The sequence below is a fragment of the Camarhynchus parvulus genome, chromosome 1A, assembly GCF_901933205.1.
Source record: "Camarhynchus parvulus chromosome 1A, STF_HiC, whole genome shotgun sequence".
Classification (NCBI taxonomy): Eukaryota; Metazoa; Chordata; class Aves; order Passeriformes; family Thraupidae; genus Camarhynchus; species Camarhynchus parvulus.
The window spans coordinates 23,576,645-23,603,320 of record NC_044586.1 but is presented as its reverse complement, the minus strand read 5'-3'; the positions used below and the strand labels follow the sequence as shown (position 1 = coordinate 23,603,320).

Below are 26,676 nucleotides of genomic sequence, written 5' to 3'. Positions count from 1 at the left end.
AGGAACTGAATTGTGAGACCCCCTCTGGGATTATCACATCCGTGAAGCAGTGACCCTTGTGCCCACCCATTTCTGTTCACTGGACAGGGGCCAGGGCCATCGCTGATGGCCGAGCAATTATCTGCTCCAGCCAGACCTTACTTACTCCACCCCGCACTGCTGAGGGGGTTCCCTGTAAATAAAATAATCTGAAAACATAAATCTTTGGGTGGAAAGGAATATGCATTTTTAAAAAATTCCAAAAACAACAACAACAACAAACAAAAAAACAAACAAAAAAACCCAAAACCAAAACAACAACAAAACCAAACTAAACACAAAAATGAAACAAACAAACAAAAATTTAAATCTCAATTAATATTATATTTTATATGTCTGGGTATTATACAATCTACATATATTTTATATATATACACACATGTATATATATAAATGTAGATGCATAGATGCAGCATTAATAAACCATATTAATAATGAATTTTATATGATTGGGTAATATACAATCTACATATATATTATAACTATGTAGATGCATACATATTTTTATATTTATGCATACACATGTGAGTTTAGACACTTTCTGGAATTGGATTTTTTGCTTGTTTTCATCCCAAATCCCTCAATATTTTCCAAAAGTGGACTGAATCTCCAAGCAGTCCTTGCTAGCAGAGCCCCAGGAAGACAGCTGCTGCTGGAAAGGGAGGCTGAGTGGAACCTGTTCTACCATAGGTTGTGAAGATCCAGATGCACAGACCATCTTAGCTGGGGGGTCACCCATGCCCACCCAGCTGCACTACCTTCAAATAACCCTCTGCAAGGAACTTTATGCTCCTACAGCCTCCCTGGTAGAACAGTTTCCCTCTCCCTAAAGGATTCTGTCTACCATTAGATTAATAATTTCCAGACTGACTCTGGCTAAAATTACCAGCTTTCCCCCAATCTAATCAGTGACATGTTTACTCCTGAGTATCTCACTTCTCTATTTACAGTGACCCACAAGAATGTCAGCTTGTGCTTTGCAACTGTGTACTCTGCCAAGATTCAAAGGCAGATAGAAGGAACATCTGAAGTGTACTAGCCTTGCTTGGTATTTAAAATGCATTGATCAGAAAAGGAAAGACTTTATTATACTGAGTGGGATTGGCTTGTGACAGCATTGCCAACACAATAAACTGATAATTTATGAAATACAGGCTGTGACTTGTATAGTGTACCTTATGACACTGGAGAACATTGTCCAATGCTCTTCACAATATTTTATTACAATGCACATTTTTAGGTATTGGTTTTGATCCAAAGATTGCTACTATCCATGGATAACGTTTATTTTTATTAACTCTTCAGAAGATTTGTTATTTCTTAATTTAAGGTGGCGACACTGTGACAATGTCTAGAACCTAAACTAAGCTGGGCCTCTGGTGCAGAAGCAGCTGGCTGAAATGTACATTAAATGACAAACCCTATTAATGGAGTGGTTTTGGGCAGAAGAAAGGTGGAGCAGGTCTGGAGGCAGAAAGCAAACACAGGGAGAGCAGATATGCCAGATCACAGTGGGAGGGCAGCCCTACAGAGCCATCACCAAATGAGTCACAGAGCCCAGGACACCTCCAACCCTGCAGCACCTGGGAAAGTAAAAGACATCACTGCTGGATGAGAAGAAAGGTTAAGAGGAGACGAGGAAAAAGAGGAATAAAACTAAAATGTACACACAATCAAGAGTTATGCTGGAATAAACAGTAGCTTTAATTTAAGAGCATTCATTTCCAATACTGCATTTCTCAGTTGAAAGTCATGTTGTGCTTTCCTCCATCCCAATTTCCTTTGTCTGTAAGACCGAGAGGTGTTCTGCAAGGTCATGGGGCATGCACCACTCCTCTCATGAAGTAAAATCTTTCCTTAGCAGTTAACATGAAGATTTTCACAGTTTCAAAGTGCAGTTATTGAGGTCTCAGTCTCAATGTACAGGTAGTCAGCAAGAGTCAAACTCTGCAAACCCCTGTTACAAACCAGATACACTGTCATAGAAGTTGCTTTGATGTGTAAAGCTATTTTTTTATGAAGAATGAGTGTATGGGTCTATCCTACAGTGGCATGGTGCACCTACAATCCAATATAGCTGCACCTAGAGTCAATGCCTTTATTCCTGCCCCTCTGGCAAAAACAGTATTTGGGAGAATGACAGGGAGGGGAATCTGATGTATTTGATAAGATCCTGTTTATTACTAAAAATTATGAGGAACTAATATCCAGTACCAAATATCTTGCTTATATTTTCCAGGTTCAAGCTCCTTCTCAAGATCACACTAATTTAGTTCCTCATCAGCTGTATGTATTCTAGCAGCTTTATGCTTCTCACGTGCAGCCAGTCTAGTGTCTAAGTGGTTCTTAATTTTCTTCAGTTGCAAAAGAAACTTGTCTTACTATTTATGAAGCTGGTCACCCAGCGCCATCAACTACTGACATTCTTTTCTTGGGTCCATACAAGCATTTGCCGTTGCTTATTAAAATCACAGCTGGAAAATTTGTGAGAGACTGGAAAATGCCTTTTACAATGTTTTGGGACTAAACAGTAGAATAAATCCTACCTATGGCCCTCCTCAACAGCAATCTCTCCAGGTATCTGCCACCTGAAATGCCACCTACATTGGTGCCTGTAGGTTTGCAGGTTGCAGAGAGGTGCTGTGCAAACCCACTGCAGTAGCAGGCAGGTCTGTGCACAGCTCACCCTGCCTCATCCCATGTACTTTTGTTTCTATACTCAGGAAGAAAATGTCCTGCACAGTGTGCACACAAGGCTGTCACACAAACCAAGGCTTTTTCCCATGCTGAAGCAGGAATGACTTTGCACTCCAGGCTGAAAGTGACAGATGAGAGAACACAGCTGTAATGCTGTGCCAGAGGAGGTTTAGGTTGGCCATTAGGAAGAATTTGGTCACAGAAAGGGTGATTGGGTATTAGGATGGGCTGTCCAGGGAGGTGATGTTGTCACCGTCCCTGGAGATATTTAAGACTAGATGTGGCACTTAGTGCCATGGTCTGTTTGATAAGGTGTTGTTTGATCATAGGTTGGACTTGATGATCTCAGAGGTCTTTTCCAAGCAAACAGATTCTGTGAAATGCCTTCCTTAGCAGAATGGTATGACAGTAACATGCGAGTACGAACAGGAGGCCCCAGGGACATTATCTAGGTGAGGCCTCACATCAGAAGGTGCTCGTGTGCCCCTTGCGGGAGCTCCCCCAGCCACCCTTCCGCGAACAGGGTTTGTGAGCGGCCGGACACACCCCCGCACAGCCCGCTCAGGCCCCGGCCGCACCCGGAGCCGAGGGCAGGAACGGGACTACAGCTCCCGGCGTGCCCCGCGGCCGCCGCGCGCGCTCCCCCGCAGCCCCGCCCACGCCCGGCGTGGCGACACCGGCTGCGTCGAGGCGGCGGAGCGCGTCCCGTGATGTCACGAGGCAGCAGCCAATCCCGGAGCGGAGAGCAGAGCTGCCGGCGTTCAAATCCTCCGCCTCCCCCGCCCGCCCCTCACCCAGCGGCCCCGGCGCGGCGGCGTGAGGCTCCCGCGCCTTCCCCGGCGGCGGAACCCCCGAGCAGGTGAGGGGAGGGGAGCGGCGGCCGCTGCCGTTAGCGGCCGGGGAGGGGCCGTGCGTGAGCGGAGGTGATCCCGCGGGCTGACGCGCTGCTCGGCCCCGCCTGCGGGGGGCGCTCCCAGGCGCGGGCGGGGGTCCCCGCTCGTGGTTCGCGTCACGCGTGTCCGGCCGCGGGTCCCGCTCCACGCTCCCGCTCCCAGCGCGGGGCGGGAAGGGGCGATCTGGCGTTCTGGACGTGCTTTGGCCCCGGTGCGTGGGGCGGGAGCGTGCGGACGGCGCTCGGCTGCTCCCCTCCCGCGGGGGAAGAGGGGAGGAGAGGAGCCTTCGGGCACCCCTGGAGGAGCGGCGCTGCCAGGCTGGCGGGGGCTGGCGGGGCGGGCACCTCGGGCTGTCACCCTGCTCTGCCAGTGCCCCGTGGCTGGGCGAACAGCAGGTAGCCGGTGTGTTGGCTGTTGGGGTCGACAAGTGTTGTAATTGAAATATTCGTCTGAACTAACTTTTTGATCATCAGGAAGTGTAAAGTTTCATACAGCCTTTAAGTGAAAAGGAAACCTGTCTTTAGGCATTTTCAGATCTTGGTTGTGTTTGCCAAACAGACTAACTTTTCCTTTCCCCCCCCCACCCCAAGCTTTCTCTGCGGAGGACTTAACAGTGAAGAGACCTCTGGTAGGTTGGCAGTTGGGTGTGGCTGACATGTGCTATAAAACATGCTTTGGGATGTGGTGCTGGATTTGTATGTTGAGATTAGGAGGTAGTCTGTGTTAAGGTGAAGAATGACAAAGGATATTCAAGGGAAAGAGAAGCCAGGAGGATGTAAACATCTGTAAGGAAGATGATCATAGTGGACTGGAACCGATTTCTAAGAGTGAAGTTGTTAATTGAACTAAGTGGACAGACTAACTTCTGCAGATATTAACTTCTGTTCCTGTCTGGTAAAGCCTTCATGGTTTGGAGGATGTCCTCTTTTTCTTTCTTCTCAGTGTTTTGTTGGCAGAGGCTGGGAATGTCCGTGAGTTTGGTGTCTGCATGGTCTGGTAGGAATGGAGTCAGTTATGTGGGTTTGATGCCTGAAGTTTTAGCTTTCGTATTTTCTGGATTCTGTACTGCCTTAGTGTGTAACTCTGAACTTCATAGAACGTGTTAGCAAGTTCTCTTCACAGGGCAGTTAGGCAAAGCAATCCTTTTCCAGCCTGAGAACCAAGGACACCATTGCAGCTTCAGGCCCAAAAAGTGTAAACAGCAAATTGAGGAGAGCACTCTGGGAGGAGGGGACTTCCTAAGCTGAAGCTGAAATTGGACAATTAACCCCAATATGTAAATGGGCCAAAACTTACAGTATAAGTGGGAAAAGTCATGACCAGGAGTCCATCTTGGGTGGAGCCATGGCTCTTTTATTGCCCAGTAAATACCTACTTTATTCCTTTAACTCTGTCCAGGCTGTGCTCCAGGTAGCCTCACTAGGCATCAGGTTTCTTTCTAGTGGCAGCACCTACTTGAGAGGATGGTCATCCTAGAAAAGTTATGTTCTTCAGCCTTGGAGATTTTCACCCCTTGTTTCCAAAAGGGATATTAAAATTAAAGACTCCTGAAGAGAAGTCATGCTCTGGGGAAGCGGGGGGCTTTACAGATGGGTATCAGGAGGAAAGTATGTGGGGGGAAAAGATAGAGCTTTTGTATAGGGGATATTTTAAAACCAGCACTGTTGGCCTCAAACAGCTCCAAGAGTGTGGGGTCACTTCTAATCAGACAGGAATGGAAGGGAACCAGTTTTGAGTTGTAGGAATGGAACTCCATCCCTTCTGATGTCTACAGTCTAAGTATGTGGTTTCTAAGCATTAGCTGTGTGTAGCCTTTTATCCCAGCAGAGGCAGTGGCATAAGAAATACACTCTGTTTATTCTGCTCAATGGATAGAGGCTAGTTCCTTCAGACAGTAATTAATATTCATTAAATAATGCTATGCAGATGCTACCAGGCATGGCTAGCTTCAAACTTGTCTCAAGGCTAGATGTTCACTAATTTATTGTAAGTGTAAGATCATCCTGTTTAAAGTGTGATGAATTTGTGTGGGACTTCTGAAAGGAAAGAGCACCCAGGAAGCTGAGAGAGTTTTGTATGCAGCACACACAGTGTTTTCAGCAACTCGGTGGTTCTGGAACTGTGCTGACAAGGGCACTTCTGGGAATATCACTGAAAAGGAAAAGCAACTGTGTTCATTCCAGCTTGCTAGAATGAGAGAGCAGGGGAGGCATGCAGCACATATAATTAAAGGATGGAAGTTGAAATGAGAAGAATATTGCACTGTAATTGTTAATATTGCACAAAGAGTAATGTCTTAATGTGGCCTTAATCCATAGTTTTGCCTACTGTTTATTTATGAAGTATATTGTCAGTGTTGGAATAGTCAGCACCATCTGACTCGCTGGCTTTGGAATATTAATCTAGCTTAGCTGTCTTAATTGAGCTCTGGGAAAAAGTAGTAATGACATTGAAAACTCAATTAGATATCTGAGTAACAAAAAACACATGAGTGTTCAAATAAATATGGTTATTTGTATAGATTATGTATTGTAGTTAGAGAGTTTTTATGATGACCGTTTCTTTTAATTGACAGTTCTTAACTTTTGGGAAAAGCGGGAAAATGGCATCAGAAGACATCACTAAGCTTGCAGAGTCACTTGCCAAAACCACAGTGGGTGGTGGACAGTTGAGCTTCAAAGGCCAGAGCCTTAAACTCAACACAGCTGAAGATGGTAAGAGAAAATACCCCTGTGCTTTGAAAGCATCTCCCTGAAGTTGTCAAATCTTGTGCTAAACTTTCTGCTAATCCTGCAGGGACTGGTTGTCATAACATATCTGTGGTGGAGGGGTCTGTCAGCTACAGCTGCTCCTGCTAGGGATGTTTCCTGCCCTTCTGGTACCCTGCTTCCACCTAGTGCCCTGGCAGTGCTGCAGCTGTTGTAACTGGGGTTGGGGTGCCTGGTTTGCAGGTGTTGTTTTCTTGGTGCTCTCTCTAAGTGCTTTTGACAGTTACTGGGCGTTAGAAGTCAGTGCTCCTTTTAAGAACAGTAAATGAGTGTATCACAGCTCTTGGAACGAGAGGTGCACAGAGCAATGGGCTGATGTGTTAGCCTGCTGCAGTAGTTCACCTTCTCTCTGTCCTGTTGCTGTATGTGTGTTTCACAGTAAGTCTTACAGTGGCTGCTAATGTAAATATCTGGAGAAAATGTATGTATTAGATCAACATTTGTCACACCAAGAAAAACAGCATGTTTTTCAGAGGTTATTTGCTATAGTATATAGCAAATAATGTATATAGCATATATACTATATAGTTTTTAGTTTTTTGGGTTTTTTTGCTAATGCCAAAGGTGGAGCTTTTTTGTAGATTGGTTTAGTAGTTCAAAGGCACTGAACTATGGGGAAAGGCCTTGGAGCTTGGGAACAATAGCAAATGCCCATTGGCAGGAGAGGCTGCAGCTTGCTCCTTTGCCTTGCATAGGATTACTGCAGAGCTAAATTGTTCCACTCTGACATGTTTGCTAAACAGACATTACTTCTACCAGTCAGTGGAAGCTTTATCCTGTTGATGTGACACCAATGCTCATCAGCTTTTAACTTAGTCTCTGCACTTCTACAGGGACATTCACTCTAGCTTTTAAAGCATGTGCTGAATGGCAGAAGAATTTTATTTGGGAAGTAAAGAAACTGACTTTTGCAAATTGGAGGATGGCTATCAGGATAGAACATAGAATGTAATAGAACAGTAGAATTATGAAAAGGCAGGGTAGGGAGTGGAGAGTGTCCTTTCTGGTGAGCTGACACTTCAGCTCTATTCCCATTGCTGTTTCAGGTGTTGTTTTAGCTGTTTTTGCTAGAGGTTGAGCAAGTTTTACTGGATTTCAGAGGGTTACTGTGGTAACCAAGACAATGGTTAAAAGACCAACTAGATTATCTGCTTCTTGCAGCTGAAGAAGTGATCAAGCAAATTGAGGAATTTGATGGCCTGGAAGCCTTGCGCCTGGAAGGCAACACAGTGGGAGTGGAGGCAGCAAAAGTTATTGCCAAGGCCTTGGAGAAGAAAAGTGAGCTCAAGGTGAGATTCTTAAGTTGGGGGGTAGTCAAGGGGAAGAAATAATGTGGAAATACTGAAGGCCTGTCTAGGCTCTTCTTGCAGAAACCTGCCTTGAGTTACCTCTGAAGCTTGCTTGGTGGCTCTTCCAGGAAGAAAAGCAATCTTAGGAAAATACAGCCTAACTTGGAGACTTTAGGATAATGGGAATACCTTTGGCATCCTTAACCTCCTGTGGAGAAGGCTTCCAATCTTAAAGCTGGGAAGCTGTGTGAGGAAGGGTCTCTATTGAAGGCAGCATCTGTAAACAAAGCCATGGCAACAAAATACTCAGTTCAAAGGAAGTTCTCTGAAAAACTGAGTAGAATCTTCTGGAGAGTGAGTCTTCAGGGAATGTCTGAGTAGGGGGGAAATAATGGAGGAAATGCAGCAGGAGGATCATCTTTGCTCAAGCTGTTTTCCTACTGTTGCTCTAGCCTAATGTTAAGGAGATGCTGTGCTACTAGAGGCACTGCACTATCCCCTGAAGGAGAGTGGTATGAGACATTGATAGGCATTAATCACCCAAATGTGGTTTTTCAAGTAAGTTCAGATTGTTGTGCTTCATACCTTAGTAAAATCTGCATTGCTAATGTATTCTGTTTCCTGTTGGTTTTTTCAGTGGCAAATTTTCTCAGCAGAAAATAATTGAAGCTTGAACACAAACAAGAATTCTTGTATAATGTTTGTAGTGTGAATTTCAGTTACTTTGTCCTTGCAAGTGAAGTGATTGTAACAGTGATTCTTGCAGCTCTTTAGTACAATCAAATGACAACCCAAGGGAAGAGAAACAGCATTAAGCTGTCTCCAGTAATGTAAAGCATCTTGTATGTGTAAATGTTTATTACAGCTGAGTTGACCTAAATATTTTAGTGGGTTTTATCTGTATGCTTCTTATTTTAGAGGTGTCATTGGAGTGACATGTTCACAGGCAGGCTAAGGTCTGAGATCCCTCCTGCTTTGGTAAGTAAAAACTAGATCTGAGACTTCTAACCAATATAACCTCTTTTCTCACCTGTCATGCTTTTTGTGGGAGTCTATGTTTTGGTACAGAGCTGATCCTTCTCTGTGCTGGTAGTGCTAAATGTCTCAGAATAGGTGAGTGGTTCTCTTCTGCTCTTTCTGTATGAGATAGAGAGGAGTCAATTAAAGCTTAAATGTGAGTCCATTCTGGTGAAGGAGCTTTTCACTGGGAAAAACCATCTTCGTGACCCAACAGATAAAGTGAGAGCTAAGCTTTCTAAGTAAATCATATGGCTGTGTCTTCTAAGACTATTACAGAGCTTCTTGTCTCCTTGGGTCCTGTGAAACCAGAACATAGCTCAACATGGATGAAAACAGTATTTCTTTCAGCAGTGTAGAGCAGGAAATTCACTTTGAAAAGTATTTGACCTAAAGGGATGGGATAGTGTCTTGGTAACTGCTTAATGGTTATCTTTAGCTTAATTTGTGCACCTTCCTGTCTGGATTTAGCAGTAAACTTTTATTTCCCCATGCAGCTTTGCAGAATGTCTTCAAAGGGGAATTTTTTTTTGCAGCATCACTGTCATACCTAGCCACTGCAGTGATGCTGTCACTGTTAATCCATTCCCTCCCTCCCACTGCCATCTGTTTCCTTACAGATCTCTCTGGGGGATGCACTCATTGCTGCTGGAGCCCAGCTGGTGGAGCTGGACCTGAGTGACAATGCCTTTGGGCCCGACGGTGTGCGGGGCTTTGAGGCTCTGCTGAAGAGCCCTGCCTGCTACACCCTGCAGGAACTCAAGCTCAATAACTGTGGCATGGGCATTGGTGGTGGCAAGGTAAGGGTTATCTCCTCTTTGGGAATGAAGTTGGAAGCAATCTTTGGTGATGGCCAACTCCCCTGCTTAAGGCACCTACAAGTACACCAGGTTCTTCAAGCTTGGTCTAGTCAGGTTTTGAATATGGAGACTTCACAAGCTCTGTGAATAGCCTAGCCCAGTTATTGAACAACCCTCACAGTAAAAAAGGGGAGTTTATGTTAAAATGGTGTTTTCCCTGCACTTTGTGTGCAGTTATCTGATTCTGCCTTCTTTATACCGCCTTCTCTCCTTATCTTGTTGTTCTGGCTATTTTTACACATGGTTAATATGTCCCCCACAGCCTTTTCTTCTTCAGCATTAATCTCAGGGGTCAGTATTATCCTAGTGAGTAAAATTCTCCAGTTCTTCAATTGTCCTTGGCACCCTTTGCTGGACTTGCCCCAGTAAATCAATGTAGGAGCCTGGACACTGTGCTTGGATGCATTTCACAGGGCTAAGTAGAGAAGGATCTCTACTACTCTCTGAGAGTGCTTTTTCCGAGGGCAATCCAGTAGAATTCCTTTGCTTCAAGTGTGTATTGGTAGCTCATGGTCAACTTCCTACCCATATACACTTGCCTGATTAGAAGCAAAATGTTCTTGATGGCTCACTGTGTTTGTATTGCAAAATTATCATTTCTTGCCTGAGACCAGGGTGCAAGTGTTGCAGGCAGAGAGTTTTATTGTATACCTGTTGTAGAAACAGGTACCTGTCAGTGATGTCCAGAGTACGTCTCAAGAGGTGGGTCTATGAAACACAGTAGGATTCCTGTAGAGTGATATGCTGGGGGAGTGTAAGCTGCTTGTTTTATCTTTAGATATTGGCAGCTGCTCTGAAAGAGTGTCACAGGAAATCAAGTGCCCAGGGCAAGCCTCTTGCTTTAAAAATATTTGTGGCTGGCAGAAATCGTCTGGAGAATGATGGTGCCACTGCCCTGGCTGAAGCCTTCGGGGTGAGTATCCAACCAGAGCTGCTTTGACAGCAAATTGGAGCAAGGTATGATTCAGTGCTGGTGTTAAAGATGATGCACAGAGCATTTTCCTCAGCTAGGAGGCAGGAGCTGCTGGTCTGTTCACTAAAGTCACCACGTTTTTTGCTGCTGAAACTGGAGTCTTCAAGTGGAATTAGAGTTGCTGACTGAGTGTTTTTGTGACCTGAATTTCCAAACACATAGCTAGTTGCTGTGTAAAGTAGTTACCTGAGGGAGAAATAGTCATCTCCTGGGTAATTTAATAGTCCTGTTCCTTTTCCTCTCTCTGTGCTAATGGTTGTTGACTGGCACTGGGGTGGGTATCCCAGCATGTTCTCATGAGTGCTGCTTTGCTCAGTCCTCTGGCAAAAGCAGCCTGGTGTTTTTGCTAAGATCATCTGGTCAGAGCTTGAAGTGTTGTCTGGATTTCTCCAGCTGTCACTGGTCCGCTTGCACTTTTGTGGGAGGAAGACAATTCACTGTGATTGAGGCTACCTAATTCCCTCTTCATACCTCAGTTGTTGCTAGAAGTGATTCTGAATTACAATGCATATTGTCAGGTATACTAACAATGATATTGCAGGTTAAAGGTTGACTTTTTTCATAAAGAACTGCCTAGATGTGATTTTGATTAATCAGTAGTCATGGCAAAAATAAGACTTTTTGAATACTAGAGTTGTATAACAATGTGATTTGTGAGATTCAAGATTGAATGGCACTACCAAAATGGGGTTAATTACTGTGTTATGTGACATGCTGTTTAGTCCATAAACAATATTTGTACTAGGTTTCTTACATGTTTGCTTCTGTCGTCAGGGCAAAATGTAGATTGTAATTAGAAAATTAAAGTGGTGTGTGGTCTATTTCAGTGTTCTTGAACCACAGGTGAAGAACTCTAAGTTATTTAGAGTAGGCATATAGGACAATGATACTTGTGTCTCTTTGAATCAGGGCTTTTTATTTATCTGACACTTGCCATGTGTCTGTGATTTCACTTAGATTTGTGACAGAATTGCTGGTAAATAATTCACTGTAGAAGAACCAATGGAGTTTTGAAACTCAAAACAATTTTAAGTAAATCTAAGAGTGGAGCAGCATACTCTTGAGCTGAAGTTGAATTGAAGCTGAATGCTTTCTAAAAGCTTTTTTTTTTTTTTTGTCTGCATCCTTTCCCAGATCATTGGGACTCTAGAAGAGGTTCATATGCCACAGAATGGAATCAACCATCCTGGCATAACAGCACTGGCACAGGCCTTTGCTATCAACCCACTGCTTAAGGTTATAAACTTGAATGACAACACCTTCACAGAGAAAGGAGCGGTGGCCATGGCAGACGTGAGTTGTTTGAAGCAGTTGTTTCGGGTTTTGTCTCGAGTCTGGCTGGCATGAGCACCTTTGGGTTGGTGGAACCATGTCATGTTGCAGTAGGAAAGATGACATTTCAGAAGGAATAGGATGTTCACTTACTCGCATGTCCACTTTCACATCTGTGCTGTTTTGCTCTGCAGACTCTGAAGGCACTCCGTCAGATTGAGGTGATCAACTTTGGGGACTGCCTGGTGCGTTCCAAGGGCGCTGTTGCTATTGCTGATGCTGTTAAAGAAGGGCTGCATAAATTAAAGGTATTATCTGCTTGCTCTTCTGCTCTTTGCAAAAGTGCCAAGTTTTCCATTTCATGTTTCTCTGTTCATTCTCCTACTGCTACTGATTACTTTAAGATAGGATTCAGTCCCATTCAGGCTGTGTGCTCACAGCTGAAACCAACAGGCTGTGCTATGGGTCAGTGGCATCCCACCATCCAGTGAGGGCCGTGCTATGTGGAGGTGTACCAGTGAACTCTTCAGGCTTTGCTTGATCTTTTTGCTGCTGTTGGCTCAACTCAGTGAGTGCTACTCAAGAAATCTGATCATAGAAGTACCTGCTATTAGAACTTCCCAGAGCTTCAAGAGTGGGGACTGACATGAAGGGGACTTCATGAGCAGCTTGTCTTTTCAGCATTTCATAGCTCATGCAGTTAATGCTTTTTCTTTGTTAGAGCATCAATCAAGGGTCCGAGTATTTTTAGTTTTTTGGTGATGCCACAGCCTCCTACATCAGTATTTGCACAGGACTTGAATCTGACAACATTCTGGATAGACTGAAGTCAAATTTGATAACATAAGCAAACTAGGATCTTTAGAAACACCTGCCATGAGTCATAACTACCCTGAGACAGGTGTTGAACATGTGATTTCCTAATCTTGCAGTCAAAGACAAAAATTAACCTAATACCTACTTGTGTGTATGAACCTGGTATAGAAAGAAGTAGGTTCTTTGTGGTATGTGATCCCTTGCTTGGGCTTCTGCTGGTTCTATTGGAACTTGTCTGAATCTCTCAAGCAAACTTAAATAATGGGGTATTGAAATGAACAGACAGAAGTTAAGTCATTTTTCCCAGAGCAGAAATGGTTAAGGGAAGGTAGCATGAAGCAATTGCAGCTGATTCATTCTGTTCAAGGACTGCTTCCCTTCTCCTGTTAATATTCAATCCCTTCTCAGGAAGGGATTGATTGAGCACAATGTGGAATGGTGGGGGATGGTGTCTGGCTGTTGAATTCCTTTACTCTTACTAGTCCACATGGTTTCTCTGCTGGCTGGCTCTGTCAGAAGTAGTACCACTCATGGCTTTTTTTTTGAAGGCCTTAACTTGCAACTGAGGTGTCAAAGGAAATGTGCAATCTGTTTAGTACAGCAGCTGCCCTTCTTCTGTTAGGCTTACCAGAGTGGGAGTTTTGGAGTGCTCTTGAGACCCTTGATAAGTGAAGATCTCCATTCAGCTGACTGCTAAGGACTGAAATGTCTGCTACCTTTTAGGTGAGCAGTGATTTGTAGGTATTTTAAAATTGCCACCTTTAATAGTGCTGCTCTTAGCCACCAGTATGTTTCAAAATTCCCCTTTCAAGTATATGAGGTAGGAATATGTCAGGCTTTATTTTCAATTAATAACACTTTTTTTTTCTGGGAGCCTTTTCAGTTGAGTCTTTATAGGACACTTGTGAGGACATGAAATTTATGGATACGATAAATCTTCATAGGAATTCTGCAGACAAAATGTTCTTTTGCATTTTTAGGAACTGAATTTGTCTTTCTGTGAGATCAAGCGAGATGCTGCTCTGACTGTTGCTGAAGCTATTGAAGATAAGACAGAGTTGGAGAAGTTGGATCTCAATGGTATGTAGGTTTGCTGGATCAAAGTATGTATAGTTTGATTCTGATCAGAAGCCACTAGGAAGAATGTTGACAGAACCATATATTCTATTCTTGGAATCGTCAGCATATAAAAAACAATACTCAGTAGCTGAACTTGCATGACCTTGGGACAGGAAATGGTTAGATCTTGAAAATTTTCTTAAACCATGAACTCAGTTAATTGGTAAGCACTTTTGGTACACCTGATAAGGTGGAGAGATTAGGCTCGTACCTATACCTGTTTTCAGTAAAGCTTAATTATTCAGTTCTAGCTCAGATATGTCATACCTGTAAACAAAAACCTTTGTGTGCAGCTCTGCAGAAGATGTGAGAACTTTGACTTTGTTGGCTTTTGCTGTTCATACCTTGGGTCACCGCATTTCACTGGTGCTGTGTGTCCTTGTTTTAGAATCACTAAGAACAAGACCTGTTTAGAGAAATAACAAACTTCTCAAACTCTGAAGCATTAGGGGATTTTCATCTCCAGCCATTGTGTAATGCTGCTGAAATTTGTTTAACTGTTTGATTCTGTCTGAGAAGTGCAGTTTGTGTTGCTGCCTCTAAGGTGTTGTGCAGAAATGGCATGTAACTGTTTGATTTCAGAAACAAGAGATAGACAAGAATATACAGCTAAGTCCTCAAGAACAAACTTGTGTGCATCTGTCAAGTCCACTCCCTTTCCTCTGTCAACCTAGGTAACTGTCTGGGAGAAGAGGTGTGTGAGCAGCTCCATGAGATCCTTGAAGGCTTCAATATGGCGTCAGTACTGGGATCTTTGAGGTAGGCATGGTACCAGAGTTGAAATCAGAAGTTTTCTGACTATTTTCATCAACTCTTTCATTGACCTATCTCATTTTAAAATAAGAACTCTCTCATTGCTGGTGGATGTTGATCTGAGTGTGGAGCACAGCCAAGGATGTGTCTTAAACTTGTCTTGTTTTCATTGATGGACTTACCTCAACATAAGTAACTGATGGTGTTTGTTGATCTTTTCTTGCTGTTCTCAGCTGGGTGACTGATGGCTGAGTGTCCTCTTGGTGTGTTGTAGGTGAGATGTGCCTCTTGCAGTAGGACTTTGAGGAGAGGCTCTTTTGTTCTGGAAAAGTTTTGAGTTCCAGTGTACAGGAATTCCAGGTGTGTAATTAATGGAATGTGTAACATTCTAACCTTAGTGATGATGAAGGGGAGGAGGATGATGATGAGGAGGAGGAGGAAGATGAAGATGAGGAGGAGGAAGAGGAGGAGGAACAGCAACAGCTGAAGGAGAGAGGAGCAGAAGAGCAGGAGTCACTGACTCCTAAGAAGATAATTGATTCACAGGTAAGCTTACTGCCAGATGGATTTTGGTTTCATCAGCTGGAGAAGAGTAAAGAAGGAAATGAGATTGTGGAGTCTGAACTTGAAGTGCTGACAGGCAATCACATTCCTGCATGGGCTGGCACTGTTGTACCAGGGAGATAACATTCAGGAAATAAAATGGATTAGTTGAAAAATGTGTTTTGTTAAGGTGGGCATGTTGTACGTATGCGTGGAGGGAAAGGCTGAGTAGTGGTTGTAGTAAAAGTCTTCCATGTTCAGGAGGTGGTGGGGACCTTGTACATGCTGTGCCATGCCCTCGTGCTAGCACATCCTGGCCACTGCAGCTCTGGGCTTAGGTCAGCCTCAGGCTGTTTTCAAACAGAACAGGTTCTGGCCTGGTATAGCTGTGCCCTGAGCTGTCCCATCTGCTCTTGCTGAACCAATTTATTTACTTCCAAGAATAAACTTGAGATGGATTCCACCTGTTTCAGGCTTCAACTCCAGTGCCATCTCCTCCTGTGGATGTTGCCACATTCCTTGCTTTCCCATCACCAGAGAAGCTGCTGCGACTAGGACCAAAGTGCTCTGTGCTCATAGCTCAGCAGGTGGGTGAGCTGGTGTTTGTCTGGGCTTGATTTTTTTCTCAAACTTGTTTAATTGCCAGAGGTGATAACTTGACCTAGATTTGCATCTTTTCTCCAGTGATCCCAAAGAACCTTATGGAAGCAGATGATGCAGCTAATGCTTAAACTGGCATCAGAGCTTCTACATAAAATAATTGTGTTTGTGTTGCTGTGCCTTGTGATATGGCCAAGGCAAAGCTGATGTCAGTCAGCTGAAGAGTAATTCTTTCCACAGCCCTAGCAGAGACCCATGTTGTGTAGCTGTCTAGCAGTTAACTGATCTCTATTTTTCTCCTCTTTCAGACAGATACATCTGATGTAGAGAAAGTAGTTACAACCCTCCTAAGGATATCCTCCGTCTTCAAAGATGAGGCCCCAGTGAAAACAGCGGTGCATGAAACAACAGGTGATTGGGCCTTTCTTCACTTTGTTGTGTGAGCTGGTTCAGTGCCACAGACACCCCTTCAAGGTGGACAAGGCCCCTGTGAGCCAGGCCATTGGGCCTTTTTGTCCCTGGCAGATAACAAAGTGCCAAGCTGTGCCCTCCTGTTGTGTAGAGTGGAAGATTCATTCTGAACCTGGCATATTTTGTGGTGCCAAAGCCTGTCTCTGTTGTAGTGGCCCAATGCTGCCCTTACTGCATCTTCTTGATGCTGGGCTGTCCATAGCCAGTAGTTCTGTGTTTTAAGGCCAGTTACCTTTACAAGGCTGTTTGTTTAAAAAGTGTTTTGCAGGAAGTGCCTCCCTAGTGTAGTGTTACAAGATTGTGAAGAGAGAACTCCTAGTTGATGTCTCTTTTCTTTAATTTCTTCAGGAAGCAGAGATTTCCAGCACAGGGCAAGACACAGAAACCAACCTTCAAAGGGACCATTTCTCACACTATATTGGAGTAGTAGTTTGGGTTAGGTCTGATTAGTCTGTGGACTACTACTGTATCCCTTCATGGTTTTGTTTGGAAATAGGAATTTCCAAACAGTCCTGGGCATCTGGCCATTGCCTTTCATCTTTTTCCAATTCCCTAGCAGTTCAATTCTCCTACACCATATTGTGCAAAGGAATTGGATCAATTATTTTGAAGACCACTTAAAGTGGTGTACTGTGCATTTCCCTAGTTTGGAATTCACAGACATGGTGAAACTGTTTTACAAACAGTAACACAACAGCTCTCTGCAGTTGCTTAAGGGTTGAATCAGTGAAAAATACCTTGGCTCATACCTGTTATGAGTTGTCTCCAGTAAAAAGTGGAACAAAGGCTATTACCATCATCTCAAGTGTTTGTTTACCTATTTATTCCTGCTTCTTCAGGAAAGGTAGAACCTGGCAATTACTTCCCTTCCATAAAAGCAGCCATCAGCTGACAGTGAGGGCCCTGGTTAATGTCTGGTGCTGTTCTACAGCCACTCTAGTGAATTCTGCCCATTCTAAGAAAACAGAATTGTCAGAGGTCAGAAATGGGTTGCCACCTTGTACACATGAGAGATTAAAGCACTGGTTTGCCCATTGTTTGTGGCATAGTATTGGTCCTGAGGGAGCCCAGAAAACAGCTGAACAAACTCTCATTGTGTTCTCTCATTGTTTGTGGTTTCAAATGAAAGGTGAATTGTTGCTGGCCTTAAAGAAGTCAATGCTCTGCCTCTTGATGAGCTCTAGCTCATCTGCTTATGTTTGTATGCATGTATACACAGCATGCATGCTCAAATGCACTGAGCAGGGCAGCTGGTGGTGCATAGGACTGGGGGTATTGCATATGAAACTTGGCAGTGTGGGAATTCTCATGTGGCCTTTGTGGTTTTGCTGGATGTTTTAAAATGTTTTTCCTCCTTTATACTTAAGGGGTTTTACCTGTCTTAATGTTTCAGAGCTTATAGCTACAGAGACAAATGAAATCTTAACAGATACCGTGTCACAAAACCCATTTAACAGCTGAGTTTCTGTATGATCCATTTTAATCTTAAAATCCATAAATGTCCTTTTTCTGTGTTGATTAAACTAATGTGCTTATCTCTTTTTAGATGCCTTGATGAAAAAAGCCTTCAGTTCTGCCACATTTAATTCAGATGCATTCATCTCAAACCTCTTGGTCCACATGGGACTACTGAAGGTGAGGAACCAGGAAAGAGTTAAGTCATGGTCTGTTTAGGCTGTTGAAGGCCAGACTGGCAGGATTTTGGGTCATTATGTTGCCATGGAAGCAGCTGGGTGCCTCTGCATGCCTGATGTCCAGGGACAATGGAAGTCTGCAATTTGCAGTTTCTGCTGGACCTGCAAGGTTGCATTAGGATGAAAGATGTGTCTCCTTTTTGTACATGTCCTGCTTAATGTGCTCTGCATTCTCAGTCATTCCCTGAAGGTAGGCAGGCTCAGGTAGGGCAGTAATGCTGCTGCTGGGCTGTGGTGTCTACAAAAGCTGTGCCAATGTTAGTAGTTATTGGGGTCCTTTAGGGCATTTCTTGAGAGCGTGTTCCCAAAAATGTGTATCATCTGCTTATGCCAGATCAATGGCATTCAACTTCCATGCTTTGGGGACTCTTTGTCAAATGCTAGTGTTAAGTAATTAGTTGCAAGGAATAAACTTACTGTGAGAAGATGGAGGGTCAGTAGGAAGCCTGTGATTTTCATAGAATTAGTGGCTTTATTTTCAGTGAGGTGACTGTGGAGGGCTTCTGTCTGCAAAGCCTTAAATGCCTTTGCCTGCTTGTACTGCAAGGGTTAGTGTTTCTCACTGCCTCAAGACCTGGAAGCTGAGAATGTAAACTTGGACTAAGACTATTCTAACCTACAGAAAAGCCATAATCTGTTATAGCAGCCTGCAGGTTTATGAATGTCCTTCTGGTAGTATCCACCTTGGCATTCAGACCGTCATTGGCATGTGTGGATATGACTTCATTTCCTAAAAATCAGTTTTGCCTCTCCCTGCATTCATTGTATACTGGACCAGCACTGAGCTTCCCACTTCGCAGAAAGGTCAGTGGAACCCAAGGTGGTATTCAGTTCTGCAGAATGTCGGTTTTGGGGACTGCCATCTACCTCTTGCCCATATGGAAAATAGCAATATGCATGAGGCACAAAGCACAAAGCTGTGCTCCTGAAGAATTCTTTCAGGCCAGGAAGTGGCACTGATGATAAAGCCCAGGAGGATCAGCTTGCTGATTCACATCTGTGATGTGCCCAGTTCATCCCCAGTCCCCTGCCTGTGGAGAAGGGGCATACTCCATTTTCAGTCCTGTGTAGTAGGAAGCATGTGAGCAACAGATACGCTTAATGCTGTGAACTCCTAGGTCATACAGCAGGAACACAGGTCTGGGTCCTGTCTGCAGAGTGAAGAGTTTTGTTGAAATGCCAGTAGAGAAATAAATGAAAACAATGTAAGAGTTGGGATATGCAGGATAGCATCACATTAGGAGTAAGAATAACTTACGCATCATGTAAGTAAGGAAGTGACTGTTGGCCTTACCTTGCACGTAACTGTGAGACCAGTTCTGGGAACACTGCATCAGGTTCTGGAGGGAGCCTGTCAAAGAGCTGGAGGTGGTATAAAAATGAGCTACAGAATAATACAATAAAAATTGTTAAGGCAACTGAATTAGTTATGGACTGAAGGCTGGTGAAATTCCTCAGGAGAACACTTAGACACAGAGCCTCTGAGAAGATTTGGCTGTTTCACTTGCAGGTTCACTACTTCCCTTTCCCTGTTAGTACTACTGTCAGTTGATGTTGATAAGTACTAGAATGTTCTTGATGCATTATTTCAGGTGCTGGGAGACTATGGAATTGGCTACCTTTGTCTTGTACTTAATCTAGTGACCTTCTCTCCTTCGTTGTGTGGGAGCACCTCATTCAGCAGAGAATTCCTTGTCTGTGAATTGCAGTGGGTTAAATCAAATCCCAGTTGTCTGATGTCTGATTTCTTGTCCATTTCTCAGAGTGAAGAGAAGATCAAAACTGTACCAAGCCTCTATGGAATTCTTATGACCTTGAACCATATGGTCCAGCAGGATTATTTCCCTAAATCCCTGGCCCCAGTTCTCTCAGCTTTTGTTACAAAGTGAGTATTGTATTTGCCATGCAGTCTTCTCTGTGGGAGCTTGTGCAACTGTTTGAGGGTTAATAGCTACATGTAAGCTGTTGTGAAAGCCCACTGAATGTCTGTTCTGAAAGTGAGAATTAACAGCTTAATAGGCCTCTATTTTATCTTGTTTACTGCACTATGTGAGGTTCAGAGTTTAAAAAGTCCTAAAGAGGGAAAAGTGGAAAGTTGGCTTTGCAAGGAAGTGGCTCTGAAGGAGAGACTGCTAATGCCTCTCACAGAAGAGCTGTTTTGAGCTTAAGGAAACCTGCTGGGTTTCTGGCCACTGCATGAGTGAACTGTGCATACACTGGATCTAACTATGCCCTCCAAGTCTTCCTTCAGAGTTCAGTGGGTCAGCAGAGCTCTGCCAGAGTTGTCATGCTGTGTGACACTGAACACCAGCAGATGAAAACTGCAAAACACAAAGACTGAATTTACTTTTAAATTAAACTTCCAACTGTGACAGCAACAAAGTTAGTGATTTTTCTGAGAACTGAATGGGGAGCATAAGTACTGAAGAAGCTGCTTTTACTGACTGCCTGTACTGAATGTTGTTACTTCCACAATAGGTATAGAACCAACCCCTGCCCCCACCAGCTTTAGCTTTTTTAATATCTTAAATGGCTATGGAAACCATATCTCTACTGAATTAAATCAGTGTCAACTTCAGCATTGATGAGATTTAGGGGGGAAAACCCCACCAAATAGATTTACAATAGGATTGCATACTACTGTTCAACAGTCAGAGGAGAAGCAGTCCAAAAATGTCACTCCAGGCAAAACAGCAGAGGCCTGAAATCTGTTTGGAGCTTGGTGGCTGGCTCAGCATGGACCATGTGCTGTGTAGGGTGAGAGCAGCTTTTTAGCAGGCTCCAGAATGAGGTTTAAGCCTTCCTGAATTTCATGGTATAAGGGTTGGCAGCAGCTGCTTAGGATCCCTTGCTGGTGAAAGGTGGAGGCATTAGATAGTTGTGGTCAGTATGAAACATTGTCTTGGTTTGGAAAGACAGGAGTCTGCTAAGGAAGGCAGGAGCCTCCCCTGAAATGGAGAATGTAAACCCTCCCCACCCCTCCGAATTGCTATAATTTTAAGTTAAGGGTCTCTCAGGCAAAAATATGGGAGCAGGAAATAACAGTTCTTTAATAGGGAAGAAATAAAAAGAATAAAATAAACAATGCAGTACACTAAAACAACACTGACAGAGTCAGAACCCAACCTGACACCCTGTTGGTCAGGGTGTGGGTGGTAGTCGGATTGAAAATGTGGCTGCAGTCCTCTGAAGTATCAGGTGTGGTTCTGTTGGAGCAAGGAGGATCTGCAGAGAAGGATGTATTCTTTCCTCTGAAGATCCAGTGGAGGAAGAGGCAGCTGCTGTTCCTCTGGGGAATCTTGTGGAGAAAACCCGCTGGAGTTTTAGAATCTCAGACTATATCGGGGTAGCAGTGCTTGGCTCCTCCCTCTGGGTGGAGCATCTCACAATGGGATGTTATAGTTCTTATCAGTCATGCACTGATATTCAATAGTCTGTTATCAGCAGAGGTCCCCTCCCAGGGAGGTGTGAATGTGGTCACTCAAAGAGAGAGATAAGGCAAACTGCCCACTTGACAAGGTAATCAGCCATACAGATGGTAATGGAAAACATCTTGCATTGCAATCTTCAACAAACATGGACAGTAGGAATGCAGTCAGATACTGCTAGTCTGTCTTGGTCCTACTGGGCTTGGAAGCTGGCCAGCTGTGATGGGGGGAAGGAATTTTTCCAAGCATTGGTGTGGCTGAAGCTGTCAAAACTGATATGGACACAAACCATACTAATGTCAGTTTTGGAAAATAAAGCATCTTGTTTACACATGTGCTAACTGGAGGCCCTTCTTGTGGATCACTTTGCCTGCTGCCTTCTCTCTATGTGTTGATCAGGTTAAGGCACTTACAAGCCAGTGACCATGTGCTTTACCAACTGAACAAATATTCCTCCAACTCAATCAATATAGGTTTAAGCAAGAAGTACCAGGACTTGCCATATCACTGAATTTCTGCTGTTTCCTACACTGCTGCCTTGCTCTTATTGGTCAAGTCCCAGCCCTCAAAATGGAATTTAATTGCTGGAAGCTGAGAGTACAGGAGAAAGACTTTAGTTCAGGGCATTTGACTGTCCTAATTGTTTATGTCAAGTAGCAATGCCCAGAGTAGCCTCTTAATTCTAAGTGTCCTAGCACATTTTGTTCAGAAAAGACACTTGTCTCCCCTCTTCCTGTACATGTGCATGTAGACTTTTCTCAAAAAATGTTTTTAAGCTGTAGCTGATAAAATAAATAGTAAAATTTTGGTCTTCATGAATTCATCAACAACAACCCTATTGAAGCCAGAGCCAGCATTTCACTACAAGAATAAGAGGGGGAGAGTCTTGTTGGAAGTATGGGACTGTTCATAGGCTCTGTAGAAGCTGAGTGAGAGCCGAGAGCCTCCCTTAGTGGAAGGCAGATCTTCCTGCATTCCTATGGTATGGGCCAGTGCCAATCTAAGCCTCCACTGGCCCTGATGCTATGAAATGCTCGGAGCTGAAGTCTTCTGCTTTACAAACTTGTTGCAAGCTGTGATTTTGTCCTGTGCTGCATAATGAAGTCTATACTAGATACAAGCAATCTAGCTCTGTTAGACCTTTCTTACAATTCTCTTTCCCTTAAGGGAACAATGGCAGCAGCTCTTAAATCTGTGCCTGGGTAAATGTAAACAGTTCAAGAACCCCCCCAGTCCAGTTAAAACAGCCTGGTGTGGTTTCACCCCAGCTGCCACCAAAGCCCCACACAGCCATTTACTCTCAACCCAGTGGGCTGGGGAAGAGCAGGGGAAGACTGAAAGTGAGCAAACTTGGGGGTTGATGTGAAGGTGGGTTAATAGGTAAAGCAAAAACTGCATCTGCAAGCAAGACAAAACAAGGAATTAATTTACCACTTCCACCATTTCCAGGAAAGCTCCATCATAGGTTCTTCCTTCTGCTTTATCTGATGAGCATGATGCCATGTGCTATGGACTATCCCTTTGGACAGCTGGGGTCAGCTGTCCTGGCTGTGTCCCCTCTGCCTTCTTGTGCACCCCGGGCCTACTTGCTGCTGGGGGAGGTGAGAAACAAAGTGCCTTGATGCTGTGAGCCCTGCTCAGCAGCAACTGAAACATCCCTGTGTTAGCAGCACTGCTTCCAGCACAAATCCAAAACAGCCCCTCCTGTGAAGAAAATTATCCCAGCCAACACCAACACACAGCTTCTCAATTAACCTCTATCCCTTGTCTCTACTTGGAATTCAGTCAGAGTAAAATTGCAATCTCAAAATTAAACCTTTGCCTGGTTAACCTAATAACATTCAGAACTCATCTGGCTTCCATTTCTGCAACAAATCCAATTCTACTCTGTCAAACCTGTGATTCTTTCACTTGCAGAAAACTAATATGCATTTTTGTGATATTTTCTTCTTTTTTTCTCCTTTTGGTTTGCAGTTAGCTCTTCTGGGCTTTTAGAGCTGTAAAGTTCTTGTAGCTGCCTAGGCCAGAGCTCTGCTGTGTTTCACTGCAAGGGGCTTCTGGAACAGGTGCTTACCTCCTTCCTTTTGTGACAATTTGTTGTTGTAGGCAGTGTTCTCTGTTCAATAATAATTGCAGAATTTTGGATACAGACTGTAAACAGCATCCATCTTACTCTGCTTGCTGTCAAGCCTTATTTGGGTTTTTTGGACGCAAGAGGGTGCTGTGAATCCACATGTGCTTTTCCATAATTTTTTAAGTGGAAATACTGAAAGTATGTGGATGTCTGCCTGCCCACCTGTGACTTGCTGGAGGTGATGGGTTTGTGTTTGGTTGGTTTTTTGGGGTATTTTTTTTAATATTGCTCTTTGCTGTTGAATTGCATCACATTGCTGGTCTCTTCCAACAGTCTGTAGCCTAGAGGGGCAGGCAGGTAACTCCACAGCAAATAAGGAGAATTTTATGGCTAGAGGAGGCTTAGTGTCAGGAGAGGGGGCTGAGGGATCTTGTCTGTGATCAACATCAGTGGTCCAGGTTCTCCAGTTCCAAAAATGGGCAGCTGCCTGGATGGAACCAGCTCCCTCATTGCAAACAGGGCTGGGTCTTCCAGAGATGAGGGCTGAAATATATCTCCAGCACTTGGAAGATCAGCTCCAAGCTGTGGTTCTGTGACACTGTGTGTTCAGTATGAGGCATTGAATGGTCTTGGGGGGAATAAAATTAAGCCTTCTCCAGGATGTGCTTCTATTAAACAGCAGCTGCCATGGAGTGAAGTACCAAACAACCTCTGCAGCTCTTGGTCTGTGCTCTACACCTGGAGGTGAATTCCTTGCTCCTTCCTAGAAATTCCTCTCTTTATTTCAGCTCACCCCTTACCCCAGATTGAGTAGGCTTCACAGCTGTGCATTGTTAAAGGTTATTTTGCTGAGGTGAAGTGGGAGAGAGGTAAAATTAATGATTTCTATTCTCAGAACAGTGGAAAATATTGGATTAAAGTTCTTTGGAGGAAGTTCCCTAATGGATGGATTGAGACTGGTAAAAGTTTCAGTGATGCTGAGCCAGCAATTAGCCTGCAGAAACAGAAATATACATTACTGGGAGGCAATGGGAACGTTACAGAAATTTAGCCTCGTGTTAACCCTGCTGTGAGTGTATTTCCATGGTTTAATTTCAGGGAACAGGTTATTTTGTGTAAATCTGACTTAGCTATTGCAACCTCTGTCTTGGGCACTTTCAGGTGATGTTCTGCATGTTCTGTGGGCTGTGTGTAAGGCACCCTGAAAGGTGACCCTGTTGCATTTTTCCCAACCTAGAAATGAAACTTGAGATAATTTTAGTAAGGAGGTAATAGAAAAGGGGATCTTTATTTGAAGACCTCCAGAGGCAGTTATGGAAAGATGTCCACAAAAGTCCACCCCCCCCAAGGGTGAGTACATTTTATAGGTTTTAGAAAACTAGCATATTTGATAAGAAGCACCAATTAGGAGGACAAGTGGTGCTGCAATTCCCCCCAGGTTAAGCTCCTTCTCTGGAGCCTCCCCCTTCAGCACTAGCTGTACTTTGTCCATGAAAATGTATCTTGGTTCCCAGGAAGAACCAAGGTAGTATGGAGCCTTGTACCTCCTGAGGCTTGGAGCTCTGGAATTTGTTTTGTCTTTCTGCTTAAGGAAAGGCTATGGAAAAGTATTGGGGAAACCAGTCACTAATACAGTAGACTACAGAGCTGCAAATGCATGTGTGAAGATTACAGAGAACATTAAAAGAAAAAAAGGCAGAACCTAAACGGTGTCAGCCCAGCAAAGCCAGTCAGGTGTTACTTGACATCAGGGAAGAGTAACAGGAGGTTATGCTGCCTCTTTTAAAGACTTTTAAAAGTCCTGAGACCAAACTCGTCGTCTGATAGCTAGCAGATGACTTGGTGAGAAAAGATTGGAGTGCTCACAGGATCATCTCCTGTGTTTTGGGGCTCTAAACAGTGAAACTTTATGGGAAAACCCTTTGCCGGAAGACAGGGAAGGGGGTTTCCACCTCGATCATTCTACCCAGAATGAGACACTGGGCTGCAGAGATAAAAGTCAGTAGCAGATTGTTTATAGTTATGGAAATAAATGGTCTAATTCTTGGCCATTGTCTTCCTGACTTGGGCTCTCAGGAGAGAGTTTTCCACAGCAGACTCTGAATGGGAAGCAGCGATCTGGGCAGCAGTGATGGAATGGTATTGGAAAAGATAACTGAGGGCAAAATCTGTAGGTTTTGGGGCATACACATCCAATGCATTGGAAACAGTCTTTATTTGCTTAGTCAAAGGCAGACCCAAAGCCATTCTTAAATTTGGTATTTTAAATCTCTGTCTCTCTCCCTTCTTTCCACAGACCCAACCGTGCTCTTGACTCCTGTTCATTTGCTCGCCACATGCTCTTACAGACCCTCCACCAGCTGTAGGAGATCAGAGCTGCCCTTCCTTCCTTCCTTCCCCATGGGACTGCCATCAGCAGAGAACTCGGAGCTGCATAGTGGGAGAGGATCCCAGAGCCCATACAGACATGCTGTCCTTTTTTTCCCCCTGTAGGAAATCTGTCCTTCCTTCTGCTTTCATAAACTTGAACAAATCCTGCTGAATTGTCTTCCTACTCCTCTTGAAGTGATTCCCTGGTCTGTAGGGCAGGTGCTTACGCTAAAATAAGTCTGTACTGCTGTGAGCTCAGCATGAATTGAAGAGTTCTCCATTTTGGTTGCATTGCCAAGGATGCCAAGACTAACATGGGGCCCAGAAGAGCTCTCATCTGGATCAACCCAGTTGGGCATTCTGTTTTACTGGACTTGGACTCCTGCCTTATAGCATTTAGCACTGTGCCAGAGAGAGGCTGTGCTGCTGCTGCTGCCCTGCTTCTCTGAGCCAGAGGGGTGAGGTGTGATCCCCTTTGGTTCTTCTTTCAAGTCTGTTGTCAAAGGCAGTGTGTGGCTGATTTTTATTTTAATATTCCCCTTCTGCTGTGGCTTGGAGTATTTGTGTAGTGTGGCTGATCCTGGTGGCCATTGCTTAAAGGAGTGAACATATTTTATTGTAAATTTTTTTTGCCATTGCCTGTGTTGTTTATTCTTCCTGCCCTTTTCCTTCTCACCCTAATTAAATAGGCTTGGTTTGGAAATGAATACAATCCATGAAATCCCTGTGGAATGTGTCCCTTTCTCTTCCCTTTGACAAAACACTGGGTCTGTGTGCACTGTTCACATGTTTGAAAGCCAAGCACATGTAAAAATATGGAGAGAGAAGGTTGTGCTTTTCTCTTGCACTGAACAAGTAGCAGCAGATGTCCCTAAATCTGTCTGGAGGATTGTCCATGTGTCCATACAGCCCTTTGAGCCACCATGCCATTCCTCCATACAACTTAGAAATGTTTATGTCAATTGCCTGAAATGTTAGGTAAATAAAAATTAACTCCACA

General features: G+C 44.0%; 1 protein-coding gene across 2 annotated transcripts; it reads left to right on the top strand.

The window, feature by feature from the left end:
* The first annotated feature begins 3,477 nt into the window (after positions 1-3,477).
* Positions 3,478-26,676, top strand: RANGAP1 (Ran GTPase activating protein 1). 2 transcript variants are annotated; one of them, XM_030960729.1, is made up of 17 exons: positions 3,543-3,595; positions 4,220-4,257; positions 6,205-6,343; positions 7,559-7,686; positions 8,605-8,664; positions 9,324-9,503; positions 10,342-10,476; positions 11,671-11,829; positions 12,003-12,116; positions 13,605-13,704; positions 14,418-14,502; positions 14,895-15,042; positions 15,513-15,626; positions 15,948-16,050; positions 17,657-17,745; positions 19,568-19,689; positions 25,603-26,676. In XM_030960729.1, exons 3-17 carry the CDS (start codon positions 6,232-6,234, stop codon positions 25,670-25,672), a joined length of 1,719 nt encoding a protein of 572 aa, XP_030816589.1. In that variant the 5' UTR covers positions 3,543-3,595; positions 4,220-4,257; positions 6,205-6,231; the 3' UTR covers positions 25,673-26,676. The 2 variants fall into 2 exon arrangements, with proteins under 2 accessions (XP_030816590.1, XP_030816589.1); XM_030960730.1 differs by lacking the exon at positions 4,220-4,257 and having other exon boundaries at positions 3,478-3,595.

What these genes read in the sequence shown, in the direction of transcription:
- RANGAP1 (XM_030960730.1), top strand. Translation starts at nt 6,232, where the DNA reads ATGGCATCAGAAGACATCACTAAGCTTGCAGAGTCACTTGCCAAAACC. An exon ending in GGAGAAGTTGGATCTCAATG is followed by an intron (nt 13,705 to 14,417) that starts GTATGTAGGTTT and finishes CTGTCAACCTAG; the next exon opens with GTAACTGTCTGGGAGAAGAG. An exon ending in AGCGGTGCATGAAACAACAG is followed by an intron (nt 16,051 to 17,656) that starts GTGATTGGGCCT and finishes ATCTCTTTTTAG; the next exon opens with ATGCCTTGATGAAAAAAGCC.